Source organism: Megascapheus bottae, chromosome X, assembly GCF_031878675.1.
Source record: "Megascapheus bottae isolate mThoBot1 chromosome X, mThoBot2.hap1, whole genome shotgun sequence".
Classification (NCBI taxonomy): Eukaryota; Metazoa; Chordata; class Mammalia; order Rodentia; family Geomyidae; genus Megascapheus; species Megascapheus bottae.
The window spans coordinates 61,333,311-61,355,259 of record NC_143547.1 but is presented as its reverse complement, the minus strand read 5'-3'; the positions used below and the strand labels follow the sequence as shown (position 1 = coordinate 61,355,259).

Below are 21,949 nucleotides of genomic sequence, written 5' to 3'. Positions count from 1 at the left end.
AAAGAAAGGTCACAAATATATTTTGGCAATAAATATGTATTTATTATATATTTTTCTGATTTATGGATCAATATGTATATCCTAAAGTTTTGTAAATTTTGTTTGTTAATTTATATATGTGTATTTATTGAGTAAGTTTTCTGTAGACATAGATTTCTTTTTCAACTTGTCTTAATGAGACATTTGTGCAGTATAAATGATGATATGCTGCTTTCATTGAATTTATGCATTATCACAATATGTAGTTTCTCTTTTTAAGTCATGGAAATACATGTTGCAGGTCTAATTGTTTCATCCATTTAACTTTAGCTCAAAGAAATACAACAAATTTTCCTTGTGGCACATGAACTTCAGAATAATATGATAGGACCCAGAAACTTTGATGACTTCTGGAAGATGCTGCTGATTAGAGGAAACTAGAGGAGAAGAATATTTTTTTGTAAGAAACTCAGGAACAGTTTCCTGAGTTCTGGCATTGGAGCTCTGTGGGGGAAGGAAATGCAAGATCACATTTCAAGACCCTTGGGGGTAGAGAATATTCTTTGGTTATTTAACAAAGGAGGTCATGGTGAAGCATGCCAGCAATGCATATATGCAGCAGATACAATCAGTAATTCGTAGTCTGTGGCAGGCATTGAAAAAACATAAGTATTACCTACAAAGTAAAACAAATCAAAGATGTAGGTTTCCACTCGATGTATTAAAAAAAAATCCCTGCTAAACAATGTCCTGAGTCCAAATTTCATTACATACAAAAATATGTAAAAAAGCTGGATGCCTCTGGCTAATGCCAGTAATGCAAGCTACTGAGGAGGCTGAGATTGAAAGATCTCTCTTCAAAGCCAACCCAGGCAAGAAAGTACCCTTGAGACTCTTACTTCCAATTAACCACTAAAAAGTAGACATGGATATGTGGTTCAAGTGGTGAAGCTTTATCATTAAGAGTTTTAAAGACTGTGCCCAATACCCGAATTCAAGCCCGTCACCTGAGACAAAAAATACATTAAAAGATGATTCAAGGAATAATTCATCTAATATATTATAGTATAGTAATGTGTACCCATAATTTGCTACAATATTACAAAGGATATGGCTCAAAACCCCCACAAAGTCACCTGCACTTATGCTGTTCTTTCAGCACTCGGTCACATTTTTTCTGGATTCTTTTGAAAGATGCATGGATTTTCACTTTTAAAGTTCTCTTAGTGAAAAGCTTCTTCCTAATGTCCTCTGCATTGTAAAAAATATTCTCATTAGAAATCTCTACAATGCTAAAATTTTATTTAGAGCTAAAGCTCAGGGCTTGGGTACTGTCTTTTAGCTTTTTTAATTGAAAATTTTAGCTATACCACTTGGACTACACCTCCAATACTGACTATTTGCTTCTCAATTGGAGATAAGTTTCTCTTGGTCTTATTTAGTCAGGATAACTTCAAACATCACTAGATCGGAGCTTCCCCTGTGCCTGGGATTAAAGGCAGACAGTAGCAATTCATGCACATTGCCTAATTTTTAGCAGATATACAAAACTTGCTCCAACTTTGTGTCACATAAAGACAGAATATTGATGGACTGCTTCACCTACAACCCCAAATTACTCAATTTACAAAGTTTTCCAAAGGCACACAGGTAATTGCATGTGGTAAAAGTAAAACCACATAACTTTAGGATATGAATGGCATTTGGAGTTATGGGGTATAATGATGAAATAGGTGACATTGATCAACATGCCCTATGCTCCTAATGTCATCTATTGAAACCCATTTAATATAACTTACTATAAGATAATGAATTAATAAATATGACTATTATACTGTAATAATTTAATTTTGTTAATAAAGTTCACTAAAAGTGAAAAGATACAAAAAATGAAATTAGTGCATTGAAAACATGTTTTCTAATAGTTTTTTTTATTTGTGTGTTTTCAAATTTTTGTGCAGTTCCTGTGGTTTAAACCCAGGGCCTAGGAACTGTCCCTAACATTCTTCTGTTCAGTATTAGCACTCTAACACTTGAGCCACAGCCCTGCTTCTGGCTTTTCGTGTAATTTATTAGACATCAGAATCTCAAGACATTTTGCCCAGACTGGCTTCATGGTTATTCTCAGATCTCAACCTCTTGAGTAGATAGAGTTACAAATATGTACCAGCAATACTCAGTTCATAAGACATTTGTAAGTGCTTACCAAAGATCAGAAAAAACAATTAACTAGTTAACTAGACTCTTAGTCTTTATAAAAATATGACATTCACCTCAATGAAATGTTATTAGTAATTTCAATTGCACATTACAATTTGAATATTCCTCTTCAAGAATCATGTTAAACTTCCTGGCACCAGTGGCTCATGCTTACGATGCTAGCTACTTAGGAGGCTGAGATCGGAGGATCACGCTTCAAAGGCAGCCCTGGAACAAAATTCCATGAGACTTAAACTACCAGAAAACAAGAAGTGGTGCTGTGGCTCAAATGGTGGAGAAGTAACCTTGAGCTAAAGAGCTCAGGGTCAGCGCCCAGGCCCAGAGTTCATGCCCCATAACTGACCAAAAAATTTAAAAAATGTTAATTAATATTGATTTTGGTTACATATTGCAGATGTTATAAATGGTATATAAATATCAAGAACCTGGACCCCAACCCCCTAGGTCAACCGGGACTCGGGTTTCACCTCAGGATCCGCGGCTTTTCGAGGCCTGGTGAGAGTTCCCCAGTCGCCCTCTCAGGGACAAGGGCTGCCGTTCCGCGACCCCACCCATATCCCCCATTTGCTGGAGCCACGCCATTCCTGCTTCCCCTGAGTCTGTACCTTGCGTAGAGTGGACTCCTAACTGCCACGGTCCAGTTTCTGCCCAGCTCCTCACACCATGGCACTTGTAAGGCTTGTCGAAAGGAAACTCCATGCAGTTTAAGAGGCAAAGGTTTATTGAGAGAGAGAGAAAGAGAAAAAACACACCTACAGCCGCACAAGATGGAATCAGGCGGAAGAAAGAGCATATGGCCGGAAGTGAGACATTATATTAGGGGGAGGAGTGTGGCCACAGCGGAAGCAGATGTGACCTCAGAGGATGAAGAAATACTTCAGACTGGGGGACCTCCCACTGGGGGACATGCCAGTTGCCAGAGTCTGGGCGGGAATTTCCAGGGTGCACAGGAGAACGCCAAGGGAAGGAATCATTTCTCCCAGGCAGACCTAACATTCCCACCTTCTGATAGTTATAAAGGGGCTCTGACTCTTTCTGGCTACTTCCCGCTGGCAAGGGGCGTTGATATTGGGGGAAGAAGGTGAGGATGTTGTCCGTCCAGGATAAGGAAGCAGTGACTGTCCCATGATGATGAGCCTGTGTCCCTGGATGAAGTCCAAATGAAGTCTTATGAGGTCAAGTCTGAACAATAAGAAAGAAAAACCTTGAGTGATTTAGAGATAACAAAAGCAATGAGGTGTAGAGGAATACAGAGGATATCTAATGGAGGGGGAGACAGGAGAACAATAAGCTCGGGATTACTCACCCTCATTTTCTTCTGAGATACGAGGCAGTTTTACCTTGGTAGGTCCGAGAGAAGGGCAGTCATACCTGGTGTCATTATTGGAATAGGAGGTTCAGGAACAGAAGCAATAGCCCTCTTTATTCTTGACAGTTGAATCCAATGTGGCTGTCCATTGAGCTTAACTGTAGTATCAGTGCTCAACAGGACCTGGTGTGGGCCTGTCCACTTAGGATGTAAACCAGATGTGAAAGGAGAGCATATGGGTTAGGCACTACCGGATGGATAGGAAGGACTGCAGCGTTGATAATGCGCAGATTCTGTACCAGACGATAGGTTCCATTGGGCTTAATCAGTGGTAAGATAGGAGTATTGAAGAGGGAGTTAGCAGGTCTGAGAAGTCCTTGTTTAAGAAGACAAAGGATGATGGGTTTTAAACCTTTCCTATGTCAAAGGAAAATAGGGTATTGGGGTGTGTTGGGGAAACGAGTAGGATCCTTCAGTTTAATGAGGATGGGAGTATGGTGTTGAGCAATGGTGGATGTAGAAGTATCCCAGATAAGAGGATTGACAAGATCAGGAGGGAGAGGAAAAGGATCCTGTTGGAAGGCCATGAGTGGTGATTCATTCAAGGACAAAGGTAGAATGGTTGTTGGCTGTCTTGGAATATGGAATGAGAGTGAGACCTGGAATTTAGAGAGTAAGTCCCTCCCCAGAAGGGGTGTGGGACAACAGGGTAAGATTAGAAAGGAATGTGAAAATGGAAAATCATCTATTCTACATGGGACTGGTCCAGAAGTTGTAGGACAAGTAGGGAGGCCATCTATACCTACCACTGAGATCTGGGAGGGAAAAGACGAGCCAGAATATTCAGGCAACACCGAATAACTGGCTCCCGTATCCAAAAGAAAGGATACAAATTTACCTGCAACCTGAAGAGATACCCTGGGCTCCTCCATTGTGATGTTTGTGGGATCCAATGCCCCTGGGCACTGTCAGTCTTCCACCAAGCCAAGTACCTTGGATGACTTGGGCTCCTCATTGTATGGATGGAACTTGGGAGAGGCTGGCCCCCCTGTAGAGACAAGGAGGGACAATCAACTCCCCAATGTCCCAGCTGTCCACACCTTGGGCAGGGTCCAGATGGTAGTCGTGGAGTAGGGCAGGCTCTTGCCTAGTGGCCTTCCTTGCCACACTTAAAGCATGGTCCACGTGGTGTACTTTGAGTGCCTCTTCTTTGAGGAGCCCGGGGGGCAGCCGCCAGGAGCTGGTAATTTTCTCTATCATGGGCAGCCTTATCAGATTTTTCCTGATCCTCCCGGTTATTGAAAACCTTAAAGGCCATGCTCAACAGATCTCGTTGGGAGGTTTGAGGGCCATCCTCAGCATTTTTAACTTTCTTTTAATATCAGGAGCTGACTGGGAGATAAAATACGTATTAAGGACCACTTTGCCTTCCCTTGACTCTGGGTCCAGCTTTGTATAACTCTGGAGTGCCACTGTGAGGCGATCAAGAAATTCAGCTGGGTTTTCCGTGGGTCTCTGGGTAACCTCCCTCAATTTATCATAATTGACTGTATGGTGGGCTGCCTTCTGGAGGCCAGCTACCAGGCAGGTTACCATCCTATTTCTGTTAGCCCTTCCAGAAGCATTATTTTGGTAATCCCAATTGGGCTCTTCCCTGGCCATAGCTGTTGCCCCTACTAGGAACATCTTGTCTAGGCGTTGGGTTTCATCAGCATGTGCCTGGGCTGCAGGCCAAACTCTTTTTTTTCTTCTTCAGAGGTAAGTGTGGAGGACAGGATTGCATGTAGATCATGCCAGGTGAGGTCATAAGTCTGATATTTAAACTCTTTCGTATAATTATTGGGATCTTGGGAGTATGATCTTAGTCGCTTCTCAATCTGGGAAAGATCTGTCATTGAAAAGGGGGCATGCACATGAATGACCCCTTCTGCCCCTGCCACCTCCTGCAGAGGCTATAAGGAGGCTGGTGGAGGCTGTGAGCTACCAGTATGAGATCGAGTATGAGTAGCAGGAGGTGAGTAAAAAGGAGACAAAGGAGAAGGTGCAGAAGGTTTAACACGGGGAGGAGGAGCAGAGTCCTCAATGTCAAATGAGGGATTGAACACTTCAAATTCAGAAAGAGGCTCCAGGCTCTTAAGTGATTTGGCAGGGACAGGTTGCCCCCATGCCAAGAGGATAGGTAAAGTTGGGCAGGACTGGCAGAGAGAAGGGGAAGAACAAAGAGCAAAGAAAGCCTGAACATACAGAACTTCTAGCTGAGGGGCCAAAACTCTCCCTAAGCCCCCCTTAGATACTTTCTCTCAATAAATGTCAAGTTCTGCATTTCATAAGGCCCTTCCATTAGGCTTGAAAAAGATGCTCACTAAACAGTTTTGTAACATTGCTTGATGATTTTTGCTAACAATTGCATAAAAACATAAATAGAAAGTGTATGTCTAAGACATGCCTGACATGCCTGTGGTTTGAACCCGAGATTGTCATCCTTGCTTGCCTAAGCAGCCAGTTTGTGGTTTTTGCCTTTAAAAGGACTGTGAAAAATGTGACAAGTAGCTCATCCTCCCTGGAGGGTGGATTCCCAGCCAGGCTGGTACCCTCTTAATCCTTTTGCCTATAGCCCCTGATTGTTTTGGATGACTTGTGTATACTAGCAACACTACCTGAGGAGGAAGGACCCAGGTAGATGAACATGTTTAGAATTGTGAGATTCCCTGAACTCTCAAAGTCCCCTGATGTCAAAAACCTCATTTCCTCTACCTTGACTCTCTTCTGTGCCCTTATAGAGAGAAACAGGAAGAGAGTTTAGTATTTGCATTTGAGGATAGTGACACTGACCTGGATGTTATCTGTTGGAGACCATTGCTTTCAGCCTCCTGAGGAAGTAAGATTATAAGATGGCACCTGGCAGCTCGCTAATGAGGAAATTTCTTTGCATTTGTTGATTTGTTTCTTCCATGTTTGTGGATAGAGTGGATCGCTAGATTTCTTCCAGGTTTGTTTGCTGCTTTGCAGATGACCTTTACTGTGATTGGCTGCTTAAGGATATAAATAGTATGGGGTTTGTGGAGAAGAAGAAAGGGAGAAAAGACGGAGAAGAGAGAGGAGAGAGGCAAAGAAGAGAGGAGAGAGAAATAAATGACCTCTGCTTGCAACGATTTGAGGCTGTGATTATTCCCGCCTCCGAAGTGACGTGTCATTGAGGCGGGCAGCGACAGCTATCAGCTTACCACAATCCCAAATGCCTATACCTCCTTCCCTCAGGCCTAGTCATCTGAGGCTATTATTACAGCCACACATTGTAGAAGCTGCATACACTATTAGATCATCCCCTAGGTCTATGTTCCTGATAATTGTGAGGGAGCCACATATGGGTCAATCCATAACCATGAGAAAAATTCAGCAGCCCCAGAGCAAACACATGAAATGTCCATAGAATGAATGGCTGTACTGATAATGCTTTGTTTTCTAAAAAGTGGTTATAAGAAGTTCCAACTCAGGTGCTTTAATAGTTTTTAGAACACCAAAAGGCAAATTTTTCTTATATGGGGTCCATGGCCAAGCAAATGTGGGTAGACAGGGCTTTAATGCTCACACTCTCAGAATATGCACCATAATATGGAGACTGAAATCACCTTTCCCCACACTGTAACTCAAGTCTTTCTCTTTTACTCTCATTACATGTGACTGGAAACTTTCTGGTCTCACCTTCCCCATTTCAAAACTACAGAGTATACATAGTAACTCAAAATTTCATTCAAAGGCTATCTCCCAACATACCATAAAGTATTTGCAAGAATGTGTTATAGTAAAACTGAAACTTTCTTCTGTGTCATGAGTTTGTGATAATGATAATACTCACCGGATTATCCCTGTTAAGATTTCATATAAAATACTCACAGTGCAACCCTTAATAAACATTTAAAAATCAAAATGGAAGCAACTCTAATAGAATTTCCTAAAATCAAACACAGCATATTATAACCTTACACCAAATGAAAAGGTCCTATATGAAAATGAACACAGTATTGTTATCTTAACCTCTCACATGCTCTTCAAATGGGCTCCACAAATGATTTCTCCCTAGACAAATAAGAGCCAGAAGATAAAAGCACACCTTCTACAATAGATGGAATGCTGGATACACGAGGTGCAGGCTATACCATTCAGCCAAGTGTAACCAAGGTATGCCAATATAACATTGTTTCTTTAAAACATGTTCTGTTTTCCCAGACTCTATTTACCAAAAATTACCTGCAGGAGACTGTTGTTGACAACTGGGGAGAAATTTGTGGTACCCTGGAGCTATACCTGGCCCATCTATTGCTGGGATAATTCCCTAGTATCATGATCTTCTTGCATCCCAACATCTCTTCTGCAGCTGTCTTAGAATTCAACGGTGACTAAATACAAAAGCCTCTTTTTTACACCAATGTAAGATAGGGATCCAGATTCACACAGCATTTCTCAGATTTAACTCCAGTAATTTGGTTCTCTGAATTCAACAGCATTACAAAAATAATGAAGTAAACTTTGAGAGAAAATGAAAGTTTATTTTTTTTCAGGTGAAAGGAGCAGTGTACACTGATTCCTCAAAAAACAATTCTTCAGTCATGTTCTTATTTGAGTGAAGGTTTTACGTAAGGGCCCAGGCTAATGAATCTCTGGATGAATAAGAGGAAGCAGGGCTTCTGTCCAGATTTTGGTCTTCAGATTCTTTTGTATTTGATGTGTTGGCATTGGCCTCCAGGGTCTTGTTTGCTGTTGCCCTAAGTTTTTCTACGTTTCCACTGTCAGAGGGATGCTCTAGATTTTCCTGTAAGCATAAAGACCTTCCTGAGTTTTCTCAAATAGGAAAATGGTTGGGGAGAAAAAGTACAGAGAACAAAAAGAATGAATGTCTTCCTCAGAGTCACTTAACTGAATGCATGCTGCTAAAGATAACAAACAATTTAATAAGCTGAAACCACAGTTGTAAACAGAGTTTGGTGATTATTCTCAGTACAGATTTTGTCACCAATGTATTCGTCACTACTTATTCTACATGGCAAAGTAGATAGCTCTTGCTATATATTTATTCTTCTTCCTCAGGCAGAACTGGGTGGATCCCTCCCTTCAGTGGGTATCCAGGTAGAAATCATGGCAGTGACATGCAGAATTTATTGACTTAACTTCCTCTAGATTCTCTAAGCACCTAGCTGGCCTGGGCATAGCTGCAACCAAATATTTCCAGAAAAAATGGCAACCAACTACCTCTCAGCATTTAGGAAATAGTAGCTGCTTGTGGCCTTGATTGGAGGATTAAACCAGGGTCCGTTTGAGCTGAAAACCCCCCACAGTATTCATGAAGTTTTTAAACAATAACAGAATTTTTCTGTCCTGTCATCATTAGAATGGGGTAAGTAATATATGTGTTTTGCCTCTTAAGTATAATTAATACCTTTTTCAATAACCTAGAGAATGCCTTAATCTCTCATTGTTTTCAGTTTTAAGCATAAGTATTTTACACTGTCAACCAGAATATTTTATTTGAATGAATCACTATTTATCCATATACATTTCCATTAGGAATTAACCCATTTTTACGATTCTTCAGCTCTTGAAGATTCTGGAATGTTCTTTTGGAAATCAACAGATTTCATTTCATTTTAGGTATAGGAAAAATCTACATTTCAAAAGGTATAATCATTAAATTTCAATTACACAATTCATTATTCCAAATATAATCCCTCTGTATATTACATGAAGATCAACATACCAATTAAGGCCACAGAGAAATTGGAGGTGCTGATCATTCACACCTGTAATCCTAGCTAATCAGTACATGACTTCACAGCCCAGGTAGGACTGTCTGAGAGACTTCTCCCTAGTTATCCTCCACAAACCTAGAAGTAGAACTATTGGCTCATTGGTGGGCCATTAGCCTTGAGCACAAAAGCTCACAGACAACATACTGTTCATGTGATCTCAATTTCCAGAAACACAAAAAAGAAAAAGGAAAAATAGTTGTGCGACTGGGTCAAATTTTCTCATCACAGGAAACTCAAAATTTGGGTCTTAGCCGGGCACTGGTGCCTCAAGTCTGTAAGCCTAGATTAAAGAAGTTCAGATCTGAGGATGGTGGATCAAAGCCATCTCAGGCACTAAAGTCCCTGGGACACTTATCTCCAATTAACCACTAGAAAACTGGAAGTGGTGCTGTGGCTTAAGTGGTAGAACACTAGCCTTGAGCTGAAGAACTCAGGAAGAGTGCTCAGGTCCACAGTTCGAGCCCCACAACCTACAAAAAAAAAGAAAAAAGAAAAAACAGCCTTGGATTTTTTAGAATAAGGAACTGATAGTGTCAATTGATGCCAAAAGTCAAACAGGATAAAGTCAAGAAACACAAAATGAACTTCCAAAAGCATGGGTTATTTGGTTGGTGATGTGGTTCAGAGGTAAAAGTCTTACCTAGATGAGAAGTTCTGGCTTTAATCCCTAGCATTACAAAATTAGCAAACAAAACACATGAGCTATTAGAGGGAGTAAAATCATTTGAGGCAAGTCCAAGTCATGGAACATGTAATGTGTACTGTTTGGGAAAGTATTGGGCTTTGATTTATGGTCCTTACCATTACAAAGAAAGTGATCTGCAACTGTGACCACATTTACAAGCTTCTTGCTTAATTACTTTTCAGAAGAGGTCCCCTAAATTGGCAAGGGAGACCTGAACCATGATTATCCTACTTAAGATTTCCATATGGTTCAACTACATAAGGAACAACCATACCTAGTTTCTTCATTAAGATGGGCTCCTGCTTGTAATCCTAACTACTCAGGAGGCTAAGATCTGAGGATCAAGGTTCAAAGCCAGCCCTGGCACAATAACACCTGAGACTCTTATCTCCAATTAACCTCTAGAAAATGGGAAGTGGGGCTTGGCACAATGGTAGGGCGGTAACCTTGAGCTGAAGAGGTCAGGGACAGCCCCCAGGCCAAATTCAAGCCCCACAAACCACCAAAAAAAATGGGACAAGGGGCTGGGAGTTTGGCCTAGTGGTAGAGTGCTTGCCTAGCATGCACGAAGACCCGGGTTCGATTCCTTGGTACCACATATTTAGAAAAAGCCGGAAGTGGTGCTGAGGCTCAAGTGGTAGAGCTCTAGCCTTGAGAAAAATCCAAGGACAGTGCTCAGGCCCTGAGCTTAAGCCCAGGACTGGCCAAAAAATGGGATCAAATGAAATGTTCATGTCCTTTCTCTAAATGTGACCCTGATATTTTGTGCCTTCTCTGTTGTTGGGATCTTAAGCATGAACCACTAGTCTCATATCTAAGACTCAACAGAGAGACAGACTATAGAATTTGTTGAAATTTAGGACGTAAGCTAGAGAAATGAGAAATGAGTATGTGATCTCTTCCAAATTCTGATGACCAAACCAAATCAATTAATAGATGTAACACGAAAGGACCTCTAGGATATACAAACAAAAGCCATATAATGAATGATTGTTGTCCTTAATGTACTATGTTATCTCTCATCTCTTTTGCTGTCCCTTGGTTATCTCATATTGTTACAGTATCTTACTTTGTTACCTGATATATCGCATATATTTGTATTTGGTTATTTGAAATTGGATAGGGAAGGGGGAAAACAAGATGAGGGTTGGGGGTGGGGGAGAGGGAAATGGGGATCAAGACATGTGAAAGGGTATCAATGTATGTGAATTAATGCACCTTCTATCTGGCAAATATCATGTAACCCTTCTATTAATTACAATAAAAATAAAAAATTAAATAAAAGTTGAATAAGTAAAAAAGATTATGAGTATTTAAGTCTACTGGTATTGCAAAGAAAATAATTTCAATAAGAAAGTAAGCTAACAAACAAAACAAAAGGAAAACAAAAAGCAACAAAGGCAAGTAAAAATATCTAGTTTCCTTTTCTTCAAGTTCATTCCATAAAATACTGTATTATATTATCATATGCACATAGATATTGACTGTCAATCATTCCTTTTGCCTCAGTGAATGTCTAGAGTACCATGTAATTTATCATGTCCCAGTATGTGTTTCTGTGTGCCTGTGTGTGGCTGTATATACATTCATACATCTTAATCAGTGTGCTCTTTTCATTTGGGAAGTAGGGGGTACAGAAAACATAGAACAAACTGTAAAGTAATATAACAGTGGTATATCATAGACACTGTGGAAAATGATTTGTACACCTTGTGAGTGGAGACAGAAGGGAAAAACAGAGAGACTGACTGAAGGGAAGACAAGATTCAAAAAGAATTGTACTCATTACCTGATTCATGTAACTGTAATCCCTTTGTATATCAACTCTACAATAACAATATAAATTTAAAAATAAATTTAAACAAGAAAGTATGCTGACAAGATTCTGGGACAGAGCATTACTAAAGCAGAGAAGGCAGAGAAATAAACAAAGAGAAAGCTTTAGATCTGCAGAAGAGGGATCCATATAGCAAACAGAACTATCAAAGGACTATGAGTGTGTACATATAAAAACTTGAGCAGGAAGTGCTGACAAGGAAAATGAAAGGTTTATATGGAAGGACTTCATACTGAATGCATATAAAAGAAGAGATAACAGAAGGTTAACTTATATAAACTTAGTAACTCAGAAAAGAAATTGGCCCTTAACTGATACTGCACAAAAATGACACCAATAAAAGAACCATTGCAGTGATGAGAATGAGTGTATTGATGGCTAGTTGGGAAGGATAATGAAGAACTGAAATAATATAGATTTTATTTTAATTAACATCATATAGCACTGATATTGAAAAGAAAACCTCTGTTATTGCAGTATGTTAATTAATATGTGGTTCTCCTGGGGGATGACATTCATGTATCTATTATGTAGAAATGATTAAAATGGGTGTTTTCCATGGTGGCATTTAGTGTGTACCAGATATTAAAGAAATATAGAATGCCTATTGATAAACTACCTTGCCTTGAAACTTTACATTGTAAGCTAAATAACTGCACACCAGATCCATCCTGAGTTCTATATGCCTAAGCATTTCTAAATTCCACATATTACATGAGATAATTCTCACTGAACAAAGAAAGTATTAGTCTTTGAATCTTTTTTGCTCTGGCCATGTCTTGTAAGGGTGAATTGTTATAAAACAACAAAATTTCTAGGAGACTTGTATGTGTGAAAAATGTGCTATGAAGTAACCTCAGGAAGTACACAAAGTGACCAACTCCTCCCACTAAAAATTCACGTAGTGAATCTGGTTATAAAGTATCCATTTCCTTCAGGAATTCTTTATCATTGGGAAATAAGGCTAAATACCAATTACTATGTTAAATAACACTAACTAGAGTTACCATGGTCTGAAAAGGAAAATGCATTTATCAACATTTTAAACAGAAATAGTGCTGCCATGAGCAAAATGCTGAACAATTTTAGATATAAAAATAAAAATTGTAATCACAGTTTATAAAAAAAACAAGTTTTGTCTGAATGTTTTGTAAGATAATACTGTGCTACCAAATATCATTACAGACCTTTAAATGCTGGTCACAAAATTTCTTCCAGTCTTCTATTTTCTGGCTGTGAACACTCAGAGATTGTTGAAAAACCACATCTTGCTTTTTATACAGAGTCTAAAACAAGAAAATAAAGATATAATAACTACAGAAAAATTATGCAGACCAAATACAATTACATATCAAATCCAAACACAGAATCTTAAATTAATGAAAATAATTAAAATATGAATATTTCCCTATGATGAATTCTGTGACAAATTTACATAATTTGTCTTTGTTCATAACATGGAAACCTATTTAACAATCCTGACTTTGACTTCTTTTAGTGCAAAGCATCCTTAAGAAAATTCACAACACAGGACACATTGAATGAGACCATTACAGTCCACACATCAACGCCAGATACTCATGTCTTATGCCTATTATCCTAGCTATTCAGGAGGCTGAAATCTGAGGATCACAGTTTAAATTCAGTGTTAGTAGAAAAGACTATAAGATTCTCCAGTGAGTCCAGATGTGGAGCTGTGAGTGAAGTAGAAAAGCTCAAAAGTATAGCCCAAGCCTTGGACACACACACACACACACACACACACACACACACACACACACACACACACACACAGTATGCTAGATTTTCCGAGCATTCATGCATGAATTTGAATTTGAAATGTTCTGGTCAGCTGTTCACTAATCACTCAGTCTCTTCCATGACTACCAAGTGTATTTCTCATTCCTAACATCTGCACATAGTCAACTAAAATACTATTAGCAAACCTCCTTAAGATAAATATGTGGTACCATGTATAGATAGTCTTTGCATGTATTTGTTATATATGAACTCATTTGATGCAAAATCCAATGAAGACAGGTAACCTTGACACCTTTCTTGAACAAATGGAGGCCCAAATTATTGTGCCAAAAACTTATGTCATTCTACTTCTAGCCACTTTGAAATGGCAGCAGATAATGAGGTTAGTATCAAGGACTCTTGCTCATGGGCAAAAGTTTATCTGATTTAGGAATTGAGGGGAATCATAGAAATGGTTAGACAAAGGGTGAGTCAATTCAGCAGTGAAGCCCACTAGACTATGCGCCACTAATGCTTATATTCCCAGGCTAAAATTCTTAGGTCCTAAGCTTGGTAATGACTCAGGATGCAGTATTCATAGACAGAGCTCTCTTCACAGCTTATCATTCTATACTCACATACTCAGTTTTAAATACCACTTTCAAAAACATGATCATTAATCACATTATGTTTGCTGTATTCTTTTCCTCTATGTTCTAAAAAGTTGTAAGTGTATGGCAAGGTACAAAATATTTTTACAAAGAAACATAGGCAGCAAGGTTTCCTCCATTTGTAATAATTAGAATGTGCCATAAACCTACAAGAAAACCAATGGAGAGTAAAAATCAAATAACTACAACTAGACATGATTAATTAAACAGCAGTCTAAATATTCATGCAGTGACAATGTAACAGAATATTCATAGGAGGATCACATAGGCTCAATAATTTATGTGCATGTGATCATATAAAATGATGCTTATTGAAATTAATTTAAAGAAATGGAAATAAGAGGGGTTTGTTTATTGTATTGTTTGTGCTTCTTTCTTTCTTTCCTTCTCCTCCTCCTCCTCCCCTCCTCCTCCTCCTCCTCCTCCTCCTCCTCCTCCTGCTCCTCCTTCCTCCTTCCTTCTCCCTCTCCTCCTCCTCTAACTCTTTCTCCTCCTCCTCCTCTTCCTCCAACTCCTCCTCCTCCTCCACTTCCTTATGGGATTAGAACTCTGAGCCTAGGCATTGTCCCTGAGCTCTTCAGCTCAAGGCTACTGCCCTACCCCTTGAGCAACAGTGCCACTTCCAGTTTTCTGGTGATTAATTGGAGATAAGAGTCTCACGGACTTTTAGTGCCCAGTCTGGCTTTGAACCTCAATCCTCAGATCTCAGCCTCTTGAGCTGCCAGGATTATAGGCATTCTTCCCTTTTTCAATTTTGTTTGGTTTATTTCCTTCTGTTGCTGCTTTTGATTTCTGTACCCTTCCTCTTATATATGTTTATATGATTTGAGAACTAAGGAGAAGCATAGAAATGGTGAGACAAAGGGTGAGTCAACTCATCAGAGAAACCCACTAGACACTATGTTGGAAATAAAACTATACAACTTGGGGGGAGGGAAGTAAGGAGTGGAAAACATCAAGGAGAATGAGGGAGGAGGTAACACAATTCAAAAGGAAATGTGCTCACTACCGGATTGGAGATAACTGTAATCCCTTTGCATGTCAGCTTTGCAATAAAATTTTACAAATCCTAAAAACAAAATACTTGCACAGCATGAGGCCCTGATTTCAAAGAATTCTGTGTACCTCCCACATCCCAAGACAAATAGACATTTGACCTCAGGCTTCACAAACCTAAATTTTCATCTGTTTAGACACAACTATTCAGAGGGCTCCCAATTTGAATTCATGATCCCTATATCAAAATCATAGGCTAGACTGCGCTTGAGATTTATACTCTACTAGTTCACATTCCAATGTCAGCCTCTGAAGACAATCTGCTGGCTGCTCATCTGCTCTAAAGGCAGCACTTGCTCTGAGTTCTGTCTTTCTCCTAACCAAGTATGACTCTGCCATCACATTAAACACAGAAGCAACCAAAAAAGGATATCCAGTATCCCTTCACCTATTTTCTCTTCTGAAAGACTCATGTTCTAAAATTTCCCATCTGAGTGTTAGTGTGAACTATTGTTAAATGGAGCTAATGGGGCAGTGAAGTAGAAATCTAAGCAGGATACCCACAGCCAGCCTTTCTCCTTCTTTCTTCAACTTATTCATCTGCCTTTTTGAACTTTGAAACAATCTTGCAAACTCCTGAGTATCTTCTTCATAAAGATTCAGCCTGTATAAGATAAAAATAAACACTGTGAAGTTCCATAACAAGAAGAAAGAAAGCACATTCAAATGTCACTATATGTGAAAGTTTTGCAATCTCAATTGTGGAAGGGAAATAAAAATTGATGACCTAGACTTACTCATGTAATGTGTTTTCTTACCTGCCTGAGAGAAAATTTATCTTACCTGTGTTAGTTCTAGAAAACTGAAAAATAAAGGTCACCAGGCCAGGAGTGTGGCCTAGTGGTAGAATGCTTGCCTAGCAAACACAAAGACCTGGGTTTGAATCTGTGGTCCAACATAAACAGAGAAAGCCAAAAGTATTCCTCTCATTCAAGTGGTAAAGTACTAGCCTTGATAAAGCCCCAAGACTGGCAAAAAATTAAATACAATAAAAACGAAATGTCCCAGTATATTTTGTCAATGAATACTTTCCATTATTTAATTTTCTAGTTTATGAATTCGATGTGTATATCCTATAATTTTGTATATTGTTATTTATTTATATGTATTTACTGTACAAGATTTTGGTAGACATAGATTTCTTTGTTATTCAACTTTTCTTGAGGATTTTATATAGTACAAATGATGATATGCCCCAATGATTGAATTTATGCATTATCACAATATGTGGTTACTCTCTTTTAAGTCATGGAAATATAATATGCTACTGGTATAATTGTTTCATCCATTTAACTTCAGTGCACAGAAAAACAACAAATTTTCTTTGTGGTATATACATTTCATTATAATATGATAGGACACATAAACTTTGTGAACTTCAAAAATATGGCTGATTGAAGGATACAAAAAGGAATACAAATCATTTTTTTGTAGAAAATACAGTCAGCAGCAATTAGTTCACAACTGACACTGGAACTTTGTGGGAGCAGCAAATGCAGGATCACATTTCAAGTTCCTTGGGGTGTGGAGAATAGGTATAGATAATTTAATAAAAATGATCATCATTAAGCACTCCAGCAGTACAAATATGCACTAGATACAATCAGGAATTCACTGTCTATGGCAGGCAATGTAAAAACATGAAACAACTATCTACAAAGTAAAATAAGGCAAAGATGTGGCCTTCAGCTCAGTGTATTAGATTATGCCTTGCTAAACAATGTCCTGAGTACAAAACCCACTACACAGAGAAACACATAAAAGAGCCAGGTGCTAGTGGCTCATACCTGCAATCCTACCTACTGAGGAGGCTGAGATTGGAGGGTCATCCTTCCAGCCAACCCTGGCAGGAAATTCCCCTTTAGACTCATCTCTAATTAACCACTCAAAAACCAAAAGCAGTTTTGTAGCCCAAGTGGTGGAATTCAATCCTTGAACAGATGCAGTCTCAGCAACAGTGCCCAGTATCTTAATTCAAGCCCTACAACTGACAGACAGACAGACAGACAGACACACACACACACACACACACACACACACACACATACACACACACTATAAAAGAGGATTTAAAGAATAACCCAGCTAACATATTGTAATAAAGAACTTTGTTTCCATAAATAACTACAATACTGCCAAGGATATGGCTCAAAATCCATACAAACTTACCTGCGTTTATGCTGTTCTTTCAGCATTCGGTCCCATTTTTTCTGAATTTTTTTGAAAGATGTACTGATTTTAACTTTTAAAATTCTCTCGGTGAAAAGCTTCTTCCTAATGTCCTCTGCATTGTAAATATATTCTCATTAGCATCTACTGTCAAGACAGGATGTGTAAGAAACATTGGCCCAGCTCTATTGTTACCAACATATAGGCATGGTGTTCTAAAATAGGATTATTTTCTTCCTGGCTTTCAGTAAAGTATATCATGGCTGAAAATCTCATTTTTATATTTTAGATATAAAATATAGCTACTCAGGATTATATTTCTTTTTACCAGAACTTACAAAATAGGGTGCAAATGCAGTCTTTATTTTTTATATGAAAAGCCTCTACAACGATAAATTTTTATTTGGATCTAAAACTCACAGTTTGGTTACTGTCTTCTAGCTTTTTGCTCAAGACTGTGGCTATACAACTTGAACCATACCACTAATACTGACTTTTTGCCAATTATTTGGAGATAAGTTTCTCTTGGCCTTCCCTAGACAAGATAGCAACAAGCTATGGTCATCAGATCAGAACTCCCCTCAGTGCCTAGAATTAAAGGCAGCCAGTAACAGTGCATGTGCATTGCCTAACTTTTAGTAAACATACAAAACTTTTTCCAACTTCTTGTCACAAAGAGACAGAATATTGATTGATTGCTTTCCATAAAACCCTGAGTTATCAATTTACAAAGTTCTCCAGTGGCACATATGTAATTGCTTATGTTAAAAATCAAACCAGGGGTCTGAAGTTTGGCCTAGTGGTAGAATGCTAGAGTGGTAGAAGGCCCAGGCTCAATTCCTTGGTACTACATATATAGAAAAAGCCAGAAGTGGTGCTGTGGTTCAAGTGGCAGAGATGTGGCCTTGAGAAAGCCTGAGGACAGTTCAGGCACTGAGTTCCAGGACTGAAACTAGTAAAAAAAAAGTAAAATCAAACCATGTGTCTTTAGGGTAGGGATAGGGTTTGGAGAGATAGGGCAGGATTATGGAAAAAGTAACAATGCTCAAGGTGCACTGTGCTCCTAATGTAGTCCATGGAATTGAAATCAATTTATGTAACATATTTTAAGACAATAAATTGACAAAAATAAAAATGACCATTTTACTGTAGTCACTTAATTTTGTGAATGAATTTTACTATAAGTGAAAAAATACCTCAAGTCAAATCAAAGTATATTTAAAGGTAAGTTTGCTCTCCAGACCCAAAGGAACATATAGGCTCAATGGTTTCCCTCATTTGTAAAAATTAGTACAAACCCTGAACTCTCCTTGCAGCTGATTACAACAAGTCAAAACCTAGATACATAAGACCAAACAGGATGAGGCTAAATGAAAGGACCTCCAGGATATGGAAACAAAACCTATATAATATGTGATTGTTCTTTTTAATGTATTATGTTATTTCTCATTTCTTTTGTTGTCCCTTGGTTATTCTCATATTGTTACAGTATCTTACCTTGTTATCTGGTAAAAAAAGAGATAAATTTGCTCATAATCCTTTTGTTTGTGTATTGTTTAAATTTTGTCCCAATCCTGTGGCTTGAACTAAGTGCCCATGAAATGTCCCTGACTTTCTTTTACCCAAGGTTTGTACTCTTTTAAACTTAAGTGGCAGCTCCACTTCTAGCTCTTCTTGCAATTGACTGGACATCAGAATCTCATGATTTTTTTTTTGCCAAGATTGGCTTCATGGCAATTCTCAGATCTCAGCCTCTTGAGTAGACAGTTACAGATATGCACCAACAATACCCATCTCACAAGACATTTGTAAATGTATACTACATATCAGTCAATAAAGTTAACTAGTCACTTAGTACTTGTACGAATATGACATTTAAAACAATGAAATATTTCACAGCATAGAATATAAAAATGTCACCCTTACCTCAGCATTAAAAGAACCAAGTTGTTCACATCAAGCATTAGAATGTGAAATAAGAAAGTATCAACCCTGAGTCATTGCTCACACAAATGCTTGCTGCTCTTGTGAGGAACCACAGAAAGTAAAAACATATATACTTAACATCTTGTATATAAGAAATTGTCATCAAGTACATTTCTGTAGGCCAGAAGTACAACTGTTTAGTACAAAATTCTTCCTTTCAAAAAAGAAGTTTTTGAAATATAATGCATCATACAACATACCTTGAAACTTCTGAAACATACTATGTAATTCAATCCTGTGGAGAAATCATATAGGTTTTTAATTCATTGTAAAGAAAACAACATTCTTATTTGGTAGGTTTATATTATAAAATACACATGAGGTAAACAGAAGTTGACTACATTATGGTGTGTTATGAGCAAGCCAAAGTCAAATCAAAGAAATTACATCACTTTGTCTTCTGGTGTTAAGAATGAACCAAAGTTCCCAATGCTTTGAATTGCTGAATAGTTTGCTGCAAGGAAAAGAGAAAAGAAGATGAATGATCTCAATGTAAATATCTTTCACTGTTCATTTCCAAAGGATACATCTTCCTTTGGAAGTATTTTGCCAAAACAGGTATGTATAGATGGATACATGCATATCAGACAGAATTTGGTCCTGATCTGGGAAGAATTTGTAGAGTATTTGTCTGACCAGCTTCACAGCGCAACTGTCAGCCTGATTCATACTCTAATTATGTTATAAGGACTGCAGAGATCTACAAAGCTGTCCTAGAATTCCTGTTACTCTGGCCAGCCCCAGGATAGCAATATCAAAATTTCCTGCCTAAGTTTCAACATAACCCAAAGAGAAATAAACATCCAGCATTTGAAAAGACTTATTACATGATTTATCTCATGTAATGATCCAGGAATTAGACCAGTCTTATATGTGTTCCAAACATCAAAATATTGAACACACCATGCTCTGAGGATGGTTTAGCCTTTTATAATATGGTGGCTCATAATCGACAAACTCAGATATCACATGATTTACCTGGATTCTGAGAGGAACAGCTTGCCTTTTGCCGACCTGAGAAAGAGGATTTGGAATGTTCATGATGATGCCTCCTTGCCTTGGGTGCCATGCCTCACACTTCTTGTGTGAGGCACAATTGACTCCTAAACCTTGGAAACACAAACATACAGTAGACAAATAAATAGAAGGACTCACATTCATTCACAGACGATCTTTTGAACTAGAGAGTTCTCCTAGCTGACATAAAGCTGCAAGAAGCAGGGGTGGGTGGCACCCCTGATCATATCCTGTCCACTTTCTGTATACCATCTCCTCTAGGTGTGGCCTGCTCAGCACAGCTCAGCCTCACTGTGCTGTGCTTTCTGGTTCATGTCTTCCCCACCCGCAGGACAAGCACAGGCCCTGCACCTCAGTCACAGCGCCCTGGTGCTGCTGCATCACAGGAAGGCAGCGCCATGACACAGGAAAATGGACCCTGCACCAACTACACAGCTCTCAGCCAAGCCCCAGGGGCACTAAACACCTCAGGACCGCGGAGCTGTGGACTTGCCCTGACGAGGGGCAGAAACTGAGGGTCCCCTTACATGTCCCCCTTCTGCCCCGTAACCCACTCAGAATCTTCCAGAACCTGGATCCCCACCTCCTAGGTCGACCGGGACTCGGGTTTCACCTCAGGATCCGCGGCCTTTCAAGGCCGGGCGAGAGTTCCCCAGTCGTCCTCTCAGAGGCGAGGGCTGCCGTTCCGCGACCCCACTCGTATCCCCCATTTGCTGGAGCTATGCCATTCCTGCTTCCCCTGAGTCTGTACCTCGTGTAGAGCAGCCTCCTAACTGTCACGGACCAATTTCTGCCCAGCTCCTCACACCGCGGCACTCACCTCAGCAGCGTCGATGGAAGCGGTAGCCTAGCTTCCAAAATGGAGGCTGCACTGCACACGGCCCCTCTGTCCTCTTGCTGATTGGCTCATGCCATGCGCATGCGCATCATCGGAAAGTTAATGCCACGTGTGGTGTTGGCAATACCTTGTCACATCTGCTCCTGACCATGAACACTAATCATGAAACAGATCATCAAAACCTTACCTTATTCTTTAAACACATCTACAGGGACCCTGATACCTTATCTTGGATTCTTCGATCTCTGACTTCACAGGAGAAGAAAGCCCATCCCCTTTTCCTACTTTGTCTTCTAGTGCATCTCTTTCCATATCCCTTCAGGTCATCAGCCATTCGCAGATTCCTGGTGTCCTGCTGCTAAATTTTTGTTAATATCTATCTGTTCATGTTTGAGTTAAGAGTCTACCCTCTCCCATTTATTTGCCCTAGCGGGCCACAGGGTCCTATGCTGTAGATATCCGATGGCTTCAATATACCTGTACATATCAATTTATTGTACATTGCAGAATACTCCATTTCCATGTTTCTAGTCCATGTATATCCTGAGCTGTATATTTTGTACAATTAAAAAGAAATCTTTTTTTAAAATTTTGCTCATCAGGATTAGAGGTGAATATACGATTATATGAAAAATGTG

At 39.2% G+C, this 21,949-nt stretch overlaps 1 protein-coding gene across 2 annotated transcripts; it reads right to left on the bottom strand.

Moving 5' to 3' along the window:
- Positions 1–8,073: 8,073 nt before the first annotated feature.
- LOC150041175 (synaptonemal complex protein 3-like) lies at positions 8,074–21,345 on the bottom strand. 2 transcript variants are annotated; one of them, XM_090326545.1, is made up of 8 exons: positions 21,294–21,345; positions 20,435–20,565; positions 19,844–19,910; positions 19,657–19,691; positions 17,471–17,585; positions 15,806–15,905; positions 13,022–13,120; positions 8,074–8,318 (listed from the first exon to the last, which is right to left on the bottom strand). In XM_090326545.1, the coding sequence occupies exons 2-8, from the start codon at positions 20,523–20,525 to the stop codon at positions 8,139–8,141; spliced, it is 687 nt and encodes a 228-aa protein (XP_090182671.1). In that variant the 5' UTR covers positions 20,526–20,565; positions 21,294–21,345; the 3' UTR covers positions 8,074–8,138. The 2 variants fall into 2 exon arrangements, with proteins under 2 accessions (XP_090182671.1, XP_090182672.1); XM_090326546.1 differs by lacking the exon at positions 21,294–21,345 and adding an exon at positions 21,225–21,293.
- Between the last annotated feature and the right edge of the window lie 604 nt (positions 21,346–21,949).

Bases quoted from the DNA above. Each gene is read 5' to 3' on its own strand.
- LOC150041175 (XM_090326545.1), bottom strand. From the start codon at position 20,525: ATGGCACCCAAGGCAAGGAGGCATCATCATGAACATTCCAAATCCTCT. The intron at 15,906-17,470 runs GTAAGTTTGTAT...TATCTTATACAG, and splicing joins AAAGAACAGCATAAACGCAG to GCTGAATCTTTATGAAGAAG. The intron at 13,121-15,805 runs GTGGGTATCCTG...TTCTTGTTTTAG, and splicing joins AAGAAGGAGAAAGGCTGGCT to ACTCTGTATAAAAAGCAAGA.